The sequence below is a fragment of the Pinus tabuliformis genome, chromosome 8 (assembly GCF_031772625.1).
Source record: "Pinus tabuliformis cultivar Carrire ecotype Pingquan chromosome 8, CPIR1, whole genome shotgun sequence".
NCBI lineage: Eukaryota > Viridiplantae > Streptophyta > Pinopsida > Pinales > Pinaceae > Pinus > Pinus tabuliformis.
In genome coordinates, this window is record NC_142294.1 from 748,537,344 (window position 1) to 748,554,073 (window position 16,730).

Sequence of the window (16,730 nt, forward strand, 5' to 3'; positions counted from 1 at the left end):
TACCACCTAAACAAACCTCTCAAGATCAAGCGAGATAAACTTATTTAGGGACAAAAAACCATTAAAGTATCATAGTGAAAACTTTGGAGTCCCCCAAAAGCAAAAAAAAAAATCGTTGTTTTTTAGTTCACGGGCCACTGTCATCCAACCCAGCCGAGTCGACCGGGTTATTACTGAGGCCAAACCGGTTCACTGGCCGAGTCGACCCGGTGAGGCCTTGACTCGGACCAACTCAGCCGAATCGGTTCCAAGCCAGCCAAATCTTAAAACACTGCTCTTCCCTGAGCATTCTTCTTCCACCAGAGTGAAAGAATCATCATCATCATCAGAAGCTTGAACTCCTGAAGGCCTGCCAACTGACCTCATGCCTGAATCTGTGCCTGTCAATGTTGAAGTACCGTGCGAACTGTCCATTAGTGGACTACCCTGTGAACTACTCTACGAACTGTCCTGCATGCTTCCCGAAGAACCACCCACCTAACTCTGAGATCCACTGCTCACTAATGGACCTGACACTGTAATCGATGTACCTCCTGATCCTTGACCACTGGATCCCTGTGACTGACTCAGCTGCTCCTGAGGGTCTGGTGACTCTGGATACTCTAACTCTCGTGACCTCCTGAAAGCTCTCTCCTCCTCGAACTTCACATCCCGCCTAACAACCACTTTCCTCTGCGCAGGAATATAAATCCAATAAGCTTTCGAGGTCTCGCTATAACCCACAAAGATGCCCTTATCTGCAGTGGGCTCTAGCTTGGTCCTATTCTCCTTGGGGACATAGGAATATGTAAGGCACCCAAAGATACGAAAGCACCCAACATCAGGCTTCTTCCCAGAAAAAACCTCCTCCGGAGTCACATTCCCCAAGGCACGATGTGTACTCTAGTTTTGCAAGTACACAGCAGTGTTGCAAGCCTCTGCGCACAAAAATAAAGGTAACCCCTGATCATGAAGCATGGCTTTGGCAGCCCCTACAATGGATCTGTTCTTCCTCTCCGCAACCCCATTCTGTTGGGGGTTGTAAGGAACTGTGAATTCCCTCCTAATGCCTGCCTCAGCACAAAAATCAACAAACTCACCAGAGGTATACTCCCCTCCATTGTCCGACCTAAGGACCTTGATCTTCCTACCTGTCTGGGTCTCTACAAGAGCTTTGAACTCTTGAAACCGCTTGAAGACCTCACTCTTGGTATTCAAGAAATAAATCCAGGTCTTCCTAGAGTGGTCATCAATGAATAAAACATAGTACTCATAGCCACTCAAGGATACATGAGACATCCAACCACTCACATCGGTATGAATCAAGTCAAGGATCCCGGTCGCTCTATTGTCATTGTTTGGGAAAGGGGATATGGCAAACTTCCCCATAGCACATCCTTTGCATACATCAAGGTGATCATAACTGAAATCTGGCACACCAATGGTGATCTCCCACAATGTGATCAAGGCCCATGATACATGTGCCCCATCTTGCGGTGTCAAATCTCACACAACTCTGAACTGCTAGATCTGTTGTCGGTCGTGTCTCGAGTGTTGCTACTTAATGCCATCGAGGGCTGGAATGAGAACTTGTACACCTTGGCATGGCGCACACCAATCTCTCTAGCTGAAGAAGTTGGAGTTCCCCGAGGATATATAAGCACCTGCCCTCTCCTGAGCAACACATCATACCCTCTGTGTCCTCAAGTGTTGAGACAGGTATCAGGTTCTTCATTCTAGCCACATATAGAAAAACTGACACTTTCAAGGGAGGTTTGGGTCCCCTATCAAATGTCAATGTCCCCACACCGACTGCTCTAACAATGTTGTCATCACCAAGTACTACCTCCATATCAGTATAACCCTCTGCAAGCTCTCAAAAGTACAATCTGACTCTTGTCATGTAGCGAGAAGCACCACTGTCAACATACCAAATGCTAGAAGATGCTCTGCTAGCAGCGAGGAATGCACACTCCCTCTGAACCTGTATGGCAGGTGATCCTGCACTAGTGGCTTCACAAGCTATGAACCCAAACTTCCAATCAAAGCTCTCTGAGAAGCTCTCTATCTCTACAAAAGTTGCCATGGGTTTGTCTCTCCCTTTTTTGTTCTTCTTCTCCAGACACACAACAGCATAGTGTCCCAACTTTTGACAATTCCAACATTTCACTTTGGAATAGTTCTTCTCCTTGTTCTATTGCTTTCCTTTACCTTTGCCTTTGCCTCCACTATGGGAAGCTTGCTTCTTTTCTCTGCCCTTCATGCCTCTTGCTAACAATGCCACACTGTCATCCTCCTCCACCTGTTTGGCTGCCCCAAGATGGTTCTTCCTGATCTCATTTTGAATGCAATCATCCCACAACCTCTCCCAATCGGGAAGGTTTTCTCGTGCAACAATGCCATTCACAAAATTCTCCCAAGTCTTGGGAAGACCATTCAAAGTAATCCTCACCAACTCAATGAGTGCAATGATCTCACCTACCGCTGCCAACTCATCTCTCACTGAAGTGATCTTTGTGAGGTATGTTGTAACGCTGTCAGTCTCAGCCATTTTAATGGCCTTCAATTCTCCTTTAGGACTATTTTTCTGTTTTCATTTGAACTCTGGTAAAGACTAGTCACGGTTGTCCACATCTCATGTGCATAAGTCTTTCCTCTCAAATGAGGAATGACAAGATCTTTGATTCTTTCCAAAATCAATCTTTTTGCCTTAGCATTCTTTTTGTTAAACTCTACCAACTGTACAGGGTCAGCAGGTACTACTATTGGGTTCTGTGTGGTATTTACCATAATGCCCCAAACTTTTGCTTCCTCAAAGATGCTCTAGATTCTCTCCTTCCATGCATTGTAGTTGTTCTGTCCATCCAACCTATCTTCCACTCTCAAACCCAAAGACATGTTTCACAGTCCTACCAAACTGAAATTTTCAACTCTGTGGTAAAGGTTTCTGTTTTCTGTGTAAAAATCAGCTCACTGTAATTTTCACTTTGTTGTCCCAAACTACACTTTTCAGCAAACCAAGCTCTGATACCATCAAGAAATTTCAACCCCCACTCCAGTTATCGGTTTTCCTTATCACTCCATGCATTTAGTTTTAAATCCAAGCATGATAAAAATTATAAAATCTGGAAATGACAATATTTTTCTGAAAACACAAATTTAGAGATTTCACAACTGCTGAAATTGCAGAAATAAAACACATCAAAATTATGACAGCAACATAGAAAATAACACAGTGATTTTTGGTCAATGTGACCTTGGAAAAACCCCCTACAACTCTTGGGGAAAACCAGTTTGAGAGCTCTTCTTTATTTCTGAAAATGCTTTTACAAAGAAACTGAAATACACAGTAAAATTTCCAGCAACCACAAATTACAATTTATCTCGATTTTCGTGCTTGAACTCCGCCTTGAAAATCATGACAATAAGCAAACAGCCAAAACATAAATTTTTCCAACAATAAAACAGCATTAAATGTTGTAGGGATGCCTTGAAAAATGTGCCCAAAACTTGTTGTACAAACTATATGGACCATATGGATTTCAACAGTATCGCTACCTCGAAATTTGTGCCCTTGTTACTGTCCCTCTTCCTCGATTTCTATGCCTTTATCCTATTGTACAATTTTTCCTTGGGATGCGTGCTAATAAATGTTGCTGCCCAGATTTGTTGAAATGTCTTCTTGCTGCTCTCCTTCACTTCCTCACTACTCAGAAATTTTCTCCTTGCTCTCTCTTCTCTTTCTCTCAAATGCTCATGAAAGAATGAATTGATCGTCTCTCTTCTCCTCTCCTTTTTCTCTCTAAATGACCTTTTGGGTTACCCTAAGATCTAATGGTTAAGATTCATTTAGATCTAGGGATGAGAATAAATGTGCATTTAATTCTCACTTTCTATTTTTTAACTCACCCACTTAAATAAAGACCCACTTAGCCTTTTATTTCCATAATCACTTTTTCACTTTCTAATTCTTCATTGACTTTAATAAAGTCACCTTTAAATTAGAATGTAAATTTACCACTTATAAAGTCATTTTTAAATTAGAATTTGACTTTACCACTTATAAAGTCACTTTTAAATTAAATTGACTTTATCACTTATAAAGTCACTTTAGGAGAAAAGTACAAATAAATTTGGACACTTTTCCCTAGGCCAAAGATCAAAGCCTTAGGGAACCACTTGTCCTCTGCTACCCAAATTTTAACTGGTACCATAGCACCACAAATGGACGCATCGTGTATTGTCGTACTCCCTATGACTAGGATGTATGATATTCAACAACTTGATATGGGATCAAGTCTGGTGGCGGTTCTACCCCCAGACATGAGGAGTTGCCTCTGTCATTTTAAGTGAGGGTGGCAAGGTCTTGTTACCGACCTTCTTTTGATCCTTTAAGTGTGACCCTTGCCCTTGCAGTAAGTTGATCTCACCTACTAGATAGAGGGTTGAGCTAGGCTCCCCAATGTGGTTCTGGATCGAACAGGGCTCCTTGATGTTGTTCCAAATTGAGCTAAGCTCTCTGATGTTGTTGTGGGTTGAGTTGGGTTCCCCTGTGATGTAAAATTATTCTTCTTCTTTAGATTTGAGATTGTTCAACAGATAGAGATGAGCCCGAACGACATATGTCCTAATGATGATATCGAATTACTCTGTTGATGCTCCCCTATGATGATAACTAAGATGACTTTCCCTATGATGATTCCTCCTTTTCAACTAATGATCGATTTGTCTTGAGATATCATGTCTTCAAGACTGGTAGGGTTTCAAGATGAAATGGGTCTTTCCTATGACACAGTGGTCTGTCTTCTCTAGTCTGAAATTCGCTCTCTTGAGATTCGTCATGAGACATGAAGCTTATAATTCTGATAGAAATTCATCCCTAGCTGAGAGGGAGTGTTAAATTTATGAGGCAGCTTAAGGAAGAATTTCCCTTGATCCCCTAAGGAGAATTCAAATTGATTGGCAAAGTTTTATTTTGAAAATAATTATGAAGGTGTCTAATTTTAAATTATTAGTGTCTCCTGCCATCAATTTTCAAAGTCATCCTTGGAGGGGAAATCTTTCTAATTTGAAATTTAAAATCATTTTGAAGGTCGGCCTCATGTCGGCCTCCTCCAAGGGTAGTGACCCTTCGAACATGGCAATCAACTACAAATATGCCATTGATTTGATCTTCAATCATATACTTTTCAGATAGAAGGATTAGTCTGAGATTTTTGTTGAACTAGGGTTTTTCTGGTCTCTTTCTTGTAAGATTTCTAGACTATTCAATCCTGTGAAAAGTTCTTTATAATGCTCATATTTTCACTCCTATGAATCTCTATGATGCTCAAATTTTCGTTCATATGAATCTATTCATAATGATCAGACTTTCACTCTCCTACAGATGACGATCTTCAGACTTCTTACTCTAGTCACAGGTCTCTTGTCACAGTCTTCGCTCCTACATTGGTCTCAATATATCGCTATGGCACAGGTCTCTTGTCACAGTGTTTTCTCTTGCATTGGTCACGGTCTATCGCTCTAGCACGGGCCACTCTTACGGGCTCGTCATTCAGTCTACAGGGCTTTACATTCCCTCGCTCTCACTCATGCAAGAGGAATATCACTCAAGCCAATGTTTTAGTCATATAGCATCACAATTTGTATGGCATCTTAGTCACAGGTATTCTCTTAAGATATGATCTCGGTTGGTCTTACATCTCCACAATCTTGCTTCACCGCATTCTGTTGTATCATGATCTCGGCAAATGGCTTCTTGATGTATGATTGGTATCAGTCTCAGTCTCTGTGCGATTGGTATTGGTCACGCTCTCACTATCCTTAATGGTACATGATTACGTTCTCGATTCTTGACAACATTGGTATATGGTCTCACTACAACGTTGTCGAGTTATATGTATGCGATTTCATTACTCAGTGTTACATTTATATGCATGGTGGCATCATTGTATAGAAGTATGTATGGTATTGCATAGACAGTTATATATCACAGCATGATCCTTTGTATTTTGCTGCAGTGGCACCTATGCTTAGTGATATCTCCAAGAGATATGCAGAAACCCTATCTCTTAGAAAATTCCTAATCATAATATATGCAAAAATGAGACTGTGTTGGTATGACTCAACGTTTTGATTCGGCAATATGATAGTAAGGTTAGTCTTGATACTTTGGCAGTATTGGTATCTTTGCATTGTACCCCGAATGACAAGATGACAAGATTTACCAATATATCTTGTTCCCAAACGAAATTGTGAACAAGCCTTGTATAGGCCTCAGGAAGCATGGCGATATTTTGTGCCTTGTTCCTCTTAAACTTTCAATGACAATCTATAGAAGAAGAAGAATTTGGATGGGTTTTCCCCTTTGTGAGGTTTTGCCCTGGTCTGCCACCAGATCTTAGTGTCTTTATGCGTGTGTGTTTTTTCTTCTGATGTTCCTTTTATATCCACTGCATTGTTGTTGATATTGTTCCTTTCTACATAATTGCATATGCAGTAATAATGTTAAAACTTAAAATGTTGTGGGGTGAATTCAATGAGTAAATGATGTAATGCAATTATTAAATCAAAGAACAATATAACCCTAAGAGAAAATTAACACCTCCACAAGGCACAATTCAGATCACACACAAGAAGAAATCTTTTGCTCATCTAGAAAAAGAAGACAAGAGACGAGAAGGACGAAGTTGATCAAGCAAACCAACATCTTCTCTCTCTATCTGTTTGACCTCGCAAGTGTGGTTTCTCTCCTTTGACCTCTCACGTGTCACAAAAAGGCCAATTTTTTCTGGGCATATCAAAGTGGCAGGATCGAAATTTTTGGGTGCAAAAGTACACCAAAATCTGGCCCTAGCAGATCAGATTAGGCCAAGTTCAATGAACAGAAAATTGACTTGTCAAGAGGGTAGTTTGACCAAGTTTGACCAAGGCTATGTTGTTGGTGAGTTTGACTTCATGTTTGACATGAAGAATTAAATGTATCTCTATTGAATTGAATAATTTCTCTAAGGAAAAGGTTGTTGGGTTTTGCCCCCAAGTGGGTCTTCCCAAGGTAATTCTTGTGTTGTCCTTGTGTATCACGGTCTCTTTGTGATCTCTACTCTCCTACTACTTTTTATGGTTGAATTTATGAAGTATAATTGTTTAATAGTTAACTAGAAGTGTTAAAGAAGATACTTATATCACTGGAAGTATTTATCAATTTAAGAAATTAGTGCGTGTATCCTTTGCACTTGAAAAATCAACAATCGAATACCATAAAGAGCAAGAGAAAGGTTGTTGAGGTGACAAAGGCAACCCTTTCTCTTGTTTCCATAAGGTTTAGCCCCACCCAGTGAGGCTTTACATCAAGCCTACTATATTTTTTAGCAACAAGCCCTAAGATGACCTTTTTATCCTTATCATCTAATTAACAACCTTACAGTCAAATGTGTATACATGCAACCACTAGATGCACAACCTCAAAATATCCTTTGGTCAATTTAGGTAGTGTCTCATTGACTTTAGACAAGACATATCACCACATTATGCGCATTGGTAGGATTTGCCAACTATACCATTTACAAGAGACCGAGTCAAGGAAGCACCTCATTTTCAAATGTTCCATCTATTATGGGATCAGAGGGAACTTATATTGCCTTTAACTAGGACTTGAGGCTCCCTCTCCACAATTTTCAATTATTTTAATGATAGATGTCTAGCTCTTTTTATCAAGGAGATTTTTGCACTAAGGGCTCAATCCCGACATGGACCTACTTGGCCAAATCCCTTCAGAAAGATATATCAATGAGACCTTGAGTTTCCTCACAAGTCAACTAACCTCGAAAAGACTTCTAAGGAGTTCTTTTTCTATACAGTAACACAAACACAAGCAAACCAACAGAGAAATCATCCCTAGAAAGTACCAAAGTTAAACTCATTCCATAGAGTTCTACTCTTTAGGTCTATTCAAGCAGTCAATCTTGCTCTTGGGCTTCTTCTCCCCAACCTTGGATGTTAGGCATGATGAACCCCTTTCCTCTAAGGATGCTCCCAAGATGATGTAAAGAAACCCCCTTGGCTCAAGATATTCACCAAATGAAATTATCAAATACTACATCAACACCTTTGTAGTGATTGAGTAGCCTTTTCTCTCCCCACATTTCACCTATCTTTCCAATTTTTCCTTGACATCTACTTTGTATATTTTCCATTGTTATTGCTTCTACAGTTATTCTTACTCATATTGGCTAGTTACTTAGCACTTTTTATGTTTCACAATCTCTAATATAGATAGAGATAACTAGGAGATGCTTGAGCACTACCACCTTTTTGTATCTACTTTAGATGTGTGTTTGAGTCCCGTTGACCTACTTTTGTGATCATTTGTCAGAAATTAATATAATTGTCTTATCTTGACTAATGATCTACATCAATATTACTCTTTGTATATATTTTGTGTTTCTACCCTTTGTATGTTTCCACCATTTCTTAAGTGACTTCTTTGTATTCATCTTGTCACTATCAAGGATTCACCCATTATGAGTCGCAACATTAAATGATGCATCAATTTACAATTTTGCAAGAATCAACACTTTATTCTATCACTCGTTTTGTTGTTCTTTCACTAAGCAACTACCTCACATTGAAAGTTGCAACCTATGAAGTTCACAAATTTTATCTATATAAAAGAAATCTCCTATGCTGGTCATTATCACTCTTTGTCGAGGTCCTTCACCAAGGAACTACCTCATGTCAAAAGTTGCAACCTATCAAGTTCACAACGTTTGTATACTTCATGAAATTAACATCCTAGGGTAAATAGTTGCATCTAATAGTGTAAAGGATGATCAAATGCTCTATAATATACCCAAATTGGAGCAGGAAATAGTAGCCACAACCACGCTTTCTAATACCAGATGGTCATCTCAAGGAAATCAGACATATCATCTACGTCAAAACTTTATTTCATAAACCCACTCCCTCACCAATGTCTTCTCTTCGATAACCTATCACTCTTCATTTAAGCAATTACATACACCATTAAAGGATCACTTCTCACTTTTATTGTTGACCTTTCCCTAGGTCCTTACCTTATTTGTTTTGTTTATGTTTCAAAACATGTTGTCAATTGATTTTAAATATTTCCCAATCCATATGGACCATTTACAACTTTTACAATCTAATGGACTACCTTAGTGACCAGTCACAACAATCACCAATTCTCTAGTGAAAGGTCCTTATCTTATTTGTTTTGTTTATGTTTCAAAACATGTTGCCAATGATTTTAAACATTTCCCAAACCATATGGACCATAGACAACTTTTACAATCTAATGGACTACCTTAGTGACCAGTCACAACAATCACCAATTCTCTAGGAGTAAGCTCTAATGACATGTTCCTCTCAATTCAAGAATATTTTTTTAACTACTTTACTATAACACTTCATTGTAACTGAAGTACCCATTCAACATTTCTTCGTACAATGAATATAATCAAATATGAGAGTAATATACTAATCAAGGGAGTTAAGATCGCTTCCTTGCCAAGACTTCTTTCACAAGTACTTGCTTTCTTTACTTCAACAAATCTCATCTAATCTCTAACTTCACTCTTCTTTTGCATGTTTCTAGGTCTAATCTACATCAACTCTTATTCTTGATTTTCTCTTCAACACATGCAACATGTTCAATTGTAATTATCTCTCTACTTTTTCCTCCCATCACCCATAAAAAAGTGTCAGGTAATAATGTCATGCTCGCAAAACCCAACATAAACAACCTATAATAGTGTTGGAAAACCTAACTTCCTTCCTAATCCCATGACAATCCAACTATTGTCTTCTTTGACTTAACAAGACTTGACTAACAATTTGTAGAATTTCAGTGGCCAGATTTGTAGGACAAAATCTCTCAACACTAGCTACATTGGAGATTTGTTACCTTGGCACTCATGACTATATGTAGTTGACAAGTCGGTGTTCTTAGTCGTATGTGAAATCATATCAGACACCCCTCTCTCTCTTTAAAATAAGTCTAGAAGCTACAGGGACAAACTAGGAAAATTCATTTTTAATTTTCGAGCTTTATCAAAATGTTTGGCCTTGCTTCTCGCTCACTCAAAGGCTCCACAAGAGATGAGCTATTTAAGATGGTGAGGTCGAGGGGATGTGAAGCTTCAAAAACCTTTGGAAAGCTCATTCATCTTTTAAGTCTAGGGCGCTTGGTTGGCTAGCACTCAACAACAGTATAGGATAGGGGGATGAAAAGATTCAAAAATATTTGGAAAGCTCATTCACCTTTCAAGTCTAGCATGCTCGGTTGGGTAGCTCAACAAAAATCTTGCAATGAAGGATAGGTTCCATCACCATGGATTCATTAATTGCATGACATGACAATAGCAAAAAACAGTTAAGCATGTCAAATGGGGATGATATAGCAATGAGAAAAACTATATATGGGGCACTATACTTTTATGCCCCATTCCAGTAGAAAGAGATCATATTTGAAGAAAAGTGGATGATTAGACAAGCAGGAAAAGGTTATTTGGGGGACTATACATCCAGCAACCATCTCCTTCTTGTGGAAAATGTGTTGTCAAACAAACTTTAATGCAGATGTTACCCTGCCACACTTGGGTAAATTGTCAGCTTGTTGATCAGATTTAGATATTAAGTGTCATACTATAATAGGTATTTCTTTTTCTAAATTAGACTCCGTTGCAATGGGCCAAAGCAGACATGTGGCCTCTTCTTGCCTATGCTGAGAGGTGAAGTTTGTCAAGATTTGCACCAGTGCAAACGCCACGCAATAATACACACAAAAAATCTGGATAGAATAATAAACATTCATATATTAATGACATTGCAACAAGTACATGAACAGAAACTGAAGATAGGCTTCAAAATTACATATAACACTTTCTCCAGTCATTTTTCCATTATTACATCAAATAACCAATAAATAGCACCCTAGGTTGGTTATGGTGGTCCAACTACCCAACCAAATAACCTAAACATACAAATTCTCAACCACTAACATTAATTATCTACTAACATAAATTTCATATTTTAATCTTAAGTTGTAATAGGAGGGCTGTGGTTCAATTGCGCCCCGAATGTCTTCTGATTCTGAGTTGTTATCTAGTTTTCACTCCTTCATTTTCCGTTTCTTCGAGATAATATTTGTTAGACTTCAAAGGGCGTGCTCCTTTTCCCCCAAAGCTTGCAACTTTATTTCCAATGCCACAGTTCAGTGCTGGAATTTTCTTCCTTGTTGCTTTCCTTTTTTTGGAAAATGAAATTACCATCCCTTTTAAAAACAAAAAGAAACATGAGTACAAATTGTATTACTTAAACTGCATATCTTGGATGATTGCTCTTGCACCCAGCGAACCTTCTAGTAACTGAATGGACTTAAAATTTGCAATACTAGAAATAAATTCTCAGCAATATTTTAATAGGAGGTTGTGTTTCAATCTTCACCAGAATGTCTTCTAATTCTATGTTCACATATATTCCCTCATTCATTTTCCATCTCTTTAATCCTGGCAACCTTTGTTATTTTTCAGTAGCATATTCCCTTTTTCTTCAATAGCTTACAACTATGAGTCAATTCCACAGTTCAGTGCTGCAATTATTCTTCGGTTTTAGACAACAACAAAAAAGCAACTAAAGAAAAAGCCCAAAGCATGGAAAATTTAGGAAAGACTAAACCAAAAGGGGCGAGATATATCAGCCAATGTATTGCACTTATTGAATGGGAGGATACTCAGCTTTAGCTTCAATAAATGAACTCGTAACAAAAATGCATATAGATCTATGGTGTACAACATAAAAAGCCTTACCATAATATTGAACTCATTGAAATCACAGTGGATGAGACCATGTTCTGCCAGTCGAACAATTTGGCCAATTATAGTATTAAATGTTTGTTTTGGATGTTGCAGCTGCTTAACTTGGACCCTGGAAAACCATGCAACACAGACGTTTATAATCAGATTTTTGTGCTGTAAATACAATTAGGTGAAAATAAGAAATTGAAATCCAATTCAAAAGAAGAAGAGAACTAGAGAGAGCAAACTCCAATTTATTCACTGCAAACACGTAACCATTTCAACCTTAAATGAAGAGTTCAAGCAAAGTTACAGACAAACATATAGTTACACTAATCCAAAATTAGTCAAAGAAAGCAAAATCCCACAATTTGGTTGGTGGACGAGTAATCATCTTACAAATAAATAATAATTGTACTAAAGAGTCACGATGTTCAAAAGCTACCATCAGATGAGAATGGGCATCATGGTGAAAAGCATAATGTGCTTTTATAGTATTGGAATGCAAAGCAGAATCAAGGCTGTGAACAGATACTTAAGTGAAATATTGCATGATGTGTTATAAAAAAACACTCAGCAACAATTTATGAGGAAAAGCCATGTATTCGAATATATAGCAGAATCAAGGCTGTGAACCCTGAAAGTATATAGTAGACAAGTAGAGCGATCAACATGAAGAAATTCTTACAGAGGATAACCTGGAACAAGAGACATCAGAACACAATGTCGATTACAGTCTACTGCATTAGGAACTGGAAAACCGTGTTCTTCAAGTGCCTGCAAATTCAATGCATAAAATTGAGATTGGCTTTAACAAAGATACATATATTTTTAAAACTACAGTACTTTCTACCACTCAAGAAGGGAAAAAAATAGAAATTGAGCATACAAGCATCAGTGATAGTGTCAAACCCCAAAATAGAGACAATGAATAAACTAACCTTCATAAAGGCAAATTCTTTAAGAGCGGCAAGTCTTGATAGGTAGAGCCAATTATAGCTGTTTCGATGTCTCAAATAGTCACGCTTAGATTTAACAGCTCTAAATGATGTCCGACCCAATCTGTGCAATTTCATTGCCAATGTTCTACCATCTTCTGTGGCAACCTCGAAAATATCTTCATGGAGAGGAGATACAGATACTTAAGTGAAATATTGCATGATTTGTTATAAGAAACACTCAGCAACAGATAAAAAGCCATGTCACACATTGCCAAAAATAGTTCCGAGAACAGTCATAAAGAAGAAAAACAAAACAGCACACAAGACAAAACTAAATAGAAATTGCTGCAAAATGCCAAACAACTCAACTCACCTAACAAAATCAGCTAATATCAATACAACATAGTGTACTTCGATGATTTGTCATGGAATGGAAAATCCTTGATTTAATCTTTTTATTTAAATTGTATAATTTATATTTTTTCATGTCAAAGTATTATAGAGATTTGACAACTTGGCACTCCAATATTGGTTAACCAAAATGCTATGGGTTCAACAGTGTTTATAAGTTACATTATTTTGTGATAAAATCCCTAATATCTATTGAATAGATCAATTTTTAGTAAAGAACTGGAACAACTTGAGAAATTGTGGATAAAGTAAAGGAGAATAACAAGCAAGTTAAAAAGCACTCAACATAGGGCATGTTACAACAAAATATGGCACCCACAAGTTATAAAGTCCCATGAAAAAAGTGTTAGTTTGTGTAACTCGGGAAGACCACCCACCATCGCCATAGTAGCTCTTCCTCTAACTTTTAGGTGGCTCTGCTCCAACACAAGGGGGATTCCCTAAAATAGGATTGCTAAGGCTATAGAGAGGAGGCTATAGAGAGGAGGCTATAGAATGAGTAAATGAATGATATGAGAACAAAAAGGTGAAGGTAAACCCCAAGACTCGTGCCAATCCAACTATGGGCTTGTTACAGCGAAATCTAGCACCAAGTGCAATGCCTCACTAGGTGAACTAAACAATGTGCAACACACGGAACTGTTAGCGCAGTCACCTCAGCAAATACGACACAATCCAACACATCAGAGGCTTCCCCAATAGTGCTTAGAAATAAAGTAATCCAAGGATTTTAAGCTAAGTGCCCCCAAGGATCCTAAGATAAAAATATCTGCTAGATTTGGGTATGTCAAATTAGGGCTTGCAAAGGATGAAAGAGTAAATCCAAGAAAAACTCAAGGCTTCTATAAAGTAGGGCTTCAAGACAGAGAATTGCAGCAAAACTAATGTTTATAACAGTTGCAAATTTAGCTGTTAAAAATGTACAAAAATTATATGGAGTGAAAGCTAATTTTAAGGGCAAACTAAGGACAAATTTACAACAAATTCTAACGGTTAAATAGTATATAATAACCAATAAATATGGCATCAGCCCTAAAAAATGTTGAATCTTATGGTAGCCTTGGAAGGTATTTTGCATAGTCTTAGTGTCTTAGCATGTGAAAAATGATTTATTGCTTCTTTAGGTCCTTGCTTGGTGGACTGAGAGATTTATTTCTTCTTTCATAAGTCTAACTTAGGAAAAGTACAATAATTAAAGTCAATTAATTATTGTGACTATTAAGTCATTTTTAAGGATAAATAATTTAATTATTCAAGTAACTTAGAAATAATCTTAGCCTTGAGGGTTAGCTCAATTGGTCGAGTTTCCATTCCTAAAGCACCTCGCTAATGGGAAGTCACAGGATCAATTCCCCTTGACACCCTTGTGGTTAGGCTCTGCTCATAAGCCGGCGCGATGTGATCCCTTCGGGTGGATCTGCCCATATATTTCCTCGAGAAAACTTACAAATAATCTCAACAATTGATCTCCAAGATCTTCTAGAAGGGAGATTAGGTTTAGGGATTTGGACTTAATGAAGATTATAAAAGAAGCCTAGAGAAGAGGAGAAGATACAAGAACACAAGAGAGACTAGCAGCTATCGCATTTTTCGGAAAGCAATTTTCTCAAGGAGGAGATCGAATTCTCTTGAGTGTGAGGCTCAGTTTGATTGAGGAGAAGGAAGAAGAATACAAAGATAAATTTGACGTGTTTCCAAGAGGTCATTTTGTTGGGAATTGGATAGACCGCATTGCGGAAGTGAGAAGGTGGCACAGTTGTTGGGGAGGTTGATTTGCCAAAGCCAAGTTGTGAGTGCACAGAGGGCGAGTGAGAGTTGGGTGCATAGGCCGATTTTCTGGTGAGAGGTAGGCTGATTTTCTTCAGGCCGAATTTCTTTAGAGGCCGATTTCCAGTTGGTTAATTTTCCTTGGGGCGAATTATTCTAGTGGGGCTAAGTTGCAGGTTCCAGACTCGAGTGACTGTATTTTTCTTTGTAAATTCATTGTGGGTTGAAACCTTGATTTTCTAGATTAATAAATGACAGAGAATTGTTGTGGGTGAATTATTTATATTGCAATGTGTAACTGATCTCTCTGATTTATTTCCGCTGCATATATTTCTAGATGTTAAAATACAAATGATTTTATTTTTTGATAATTCAGGATTTATTTTGCTAATTAAATAAATTGCTAGGAATAAATAATTGTCGTGAGAAAAATAAATTTGGTCTGGTATTAGGAGGTTTAACAAAAATGGTTGAAAATGCATGAAAAACCTTGAATTAGCTTCTCTCATGCACCTTTAAGCAAGCCCTAACCCTAGGGCATACATCAACAAATCATTAAACGATACTAACACAAGATATTGTTGAAATTTAACCCTAATTTACCAAAAGAAAAGAATTTAGGGTTTGAAAAGAATGCCACAAGAGATGAAGACTAGTGCCTTATGAATCTAGAACAAATGGAGTCTAGGATACAAACTACTATATGGTTTCTTTTAGACTAATTCTAAATCTAAACAAAACTAGGGCAAATAAACTAACTTACCCTACGGTTTGCAATTTAGTTTCTCAATATTCGGAATGATTAAGGGAGGGGAAAAAAACTCTCATCAAATACTTGGAGGAAAGGCTTAGCTCAACAAGGAATAATGAAACAAATACCAAATAAACTAACTTAGTGCAAGAACATACATCCCATGCAACATAAAACCAAGATAAAGCAAACAAACTTACACAATGCAACATTTAAGATCCACCATACGCATTCATGAAAAGAGACCACATCACATCCAAGATTCACCCAAGAAAAAGTCACTCTACTAGTTCTCCATTGCACACTAGAGAGAGGAGCTCATTACTGAACAAGTATAATAATCCATGTGTGACAATGATACAAGGGAAATTGATTTCCCTTTATTTATACATTCCATGGAACATAAAACCAAGATAAAGCAAACAAACTTACACAATGCAACATCTGAGATCCACCATACGCATTCATGAAAAGAGATCACATCACATCCAAGATTCACCCAAGAAAAAGTCACTCGACTAGTGCTCCATTGCACACTAGAGAGAGGAGCTCAATACTGAACAAGTATAATAATCCATGAGTGACAATGATCCAAGGGAAATTGATTTCCCTTTATTTATACGAGGGTAACCAAGTCAATTTTCCATAAATTAGACTAAAAATCCCTAAAATATAGTTAAATCCAGGATATAAGTGTTGGAAATATGGTAGTTATGGTTGATATTTTCATCATGTGAAGAACGAGAAAAATTTAAATTTGAATTTTGCCTCCTAAAATATTCAAGTCAACCTCATAGTGTTTAAGTTGGCTAGGCACCCATTCAACCCCCTTATAAGACTATATAAAGGAGGCCTCTCCTCCTCATTTTGGATATCGACTTGTGTATGGATTATCTCTATTCTGCGAAGACAATAGAAGGAGAGGAGGCTGAATTTTGTGGAAGAAAGGAAGGAGGGTTGGATGGCTTGGCACTTGATCTTATGTTACTGGTTAGATGTTATTTTGATGTTTTGTTTCTAGATATTTGATGAACTCTAAACTCTCTCTCTCATAAGAAAAGATTT

At 37.8% G+C, this 16,730-nt stretch overlaps 1 protein-coding gene across 16 annotated transcripts in view; it reads right to left on the reverse strand.

The window, feature by feature from the left end:
• Positions 1-16,730, reverse strand: part of LOC149237754 (serine/threonine-protein kinase rio2-like) — a 250,038-nt gene that overhangs the window by 159,114 nt on the left and 74,194 nt on the right. For all 16 annotated transcript variants that reach the window (XM_089372780.1, XM_089372773.1, XM_089372778.1 and 13 more), the window contains 3 exons: positions 12,737-12,912; positions 12,484-12,572; positions 11,808-11,925 (listed from right to left, as the gene is read on the reverse strand). In XM_089372780.1, coding sequence (XP_089228906.1) covers positions 11,808-11,925; positions 12,484-12,572; positions 12,737-12,912 — 383 coding nt within the window. The remainder of the gene's footprint in view (positions 1-11,807; positions 11,926-12,483; positions 12,573-12,736; positions 12,913-16,730) is intronic.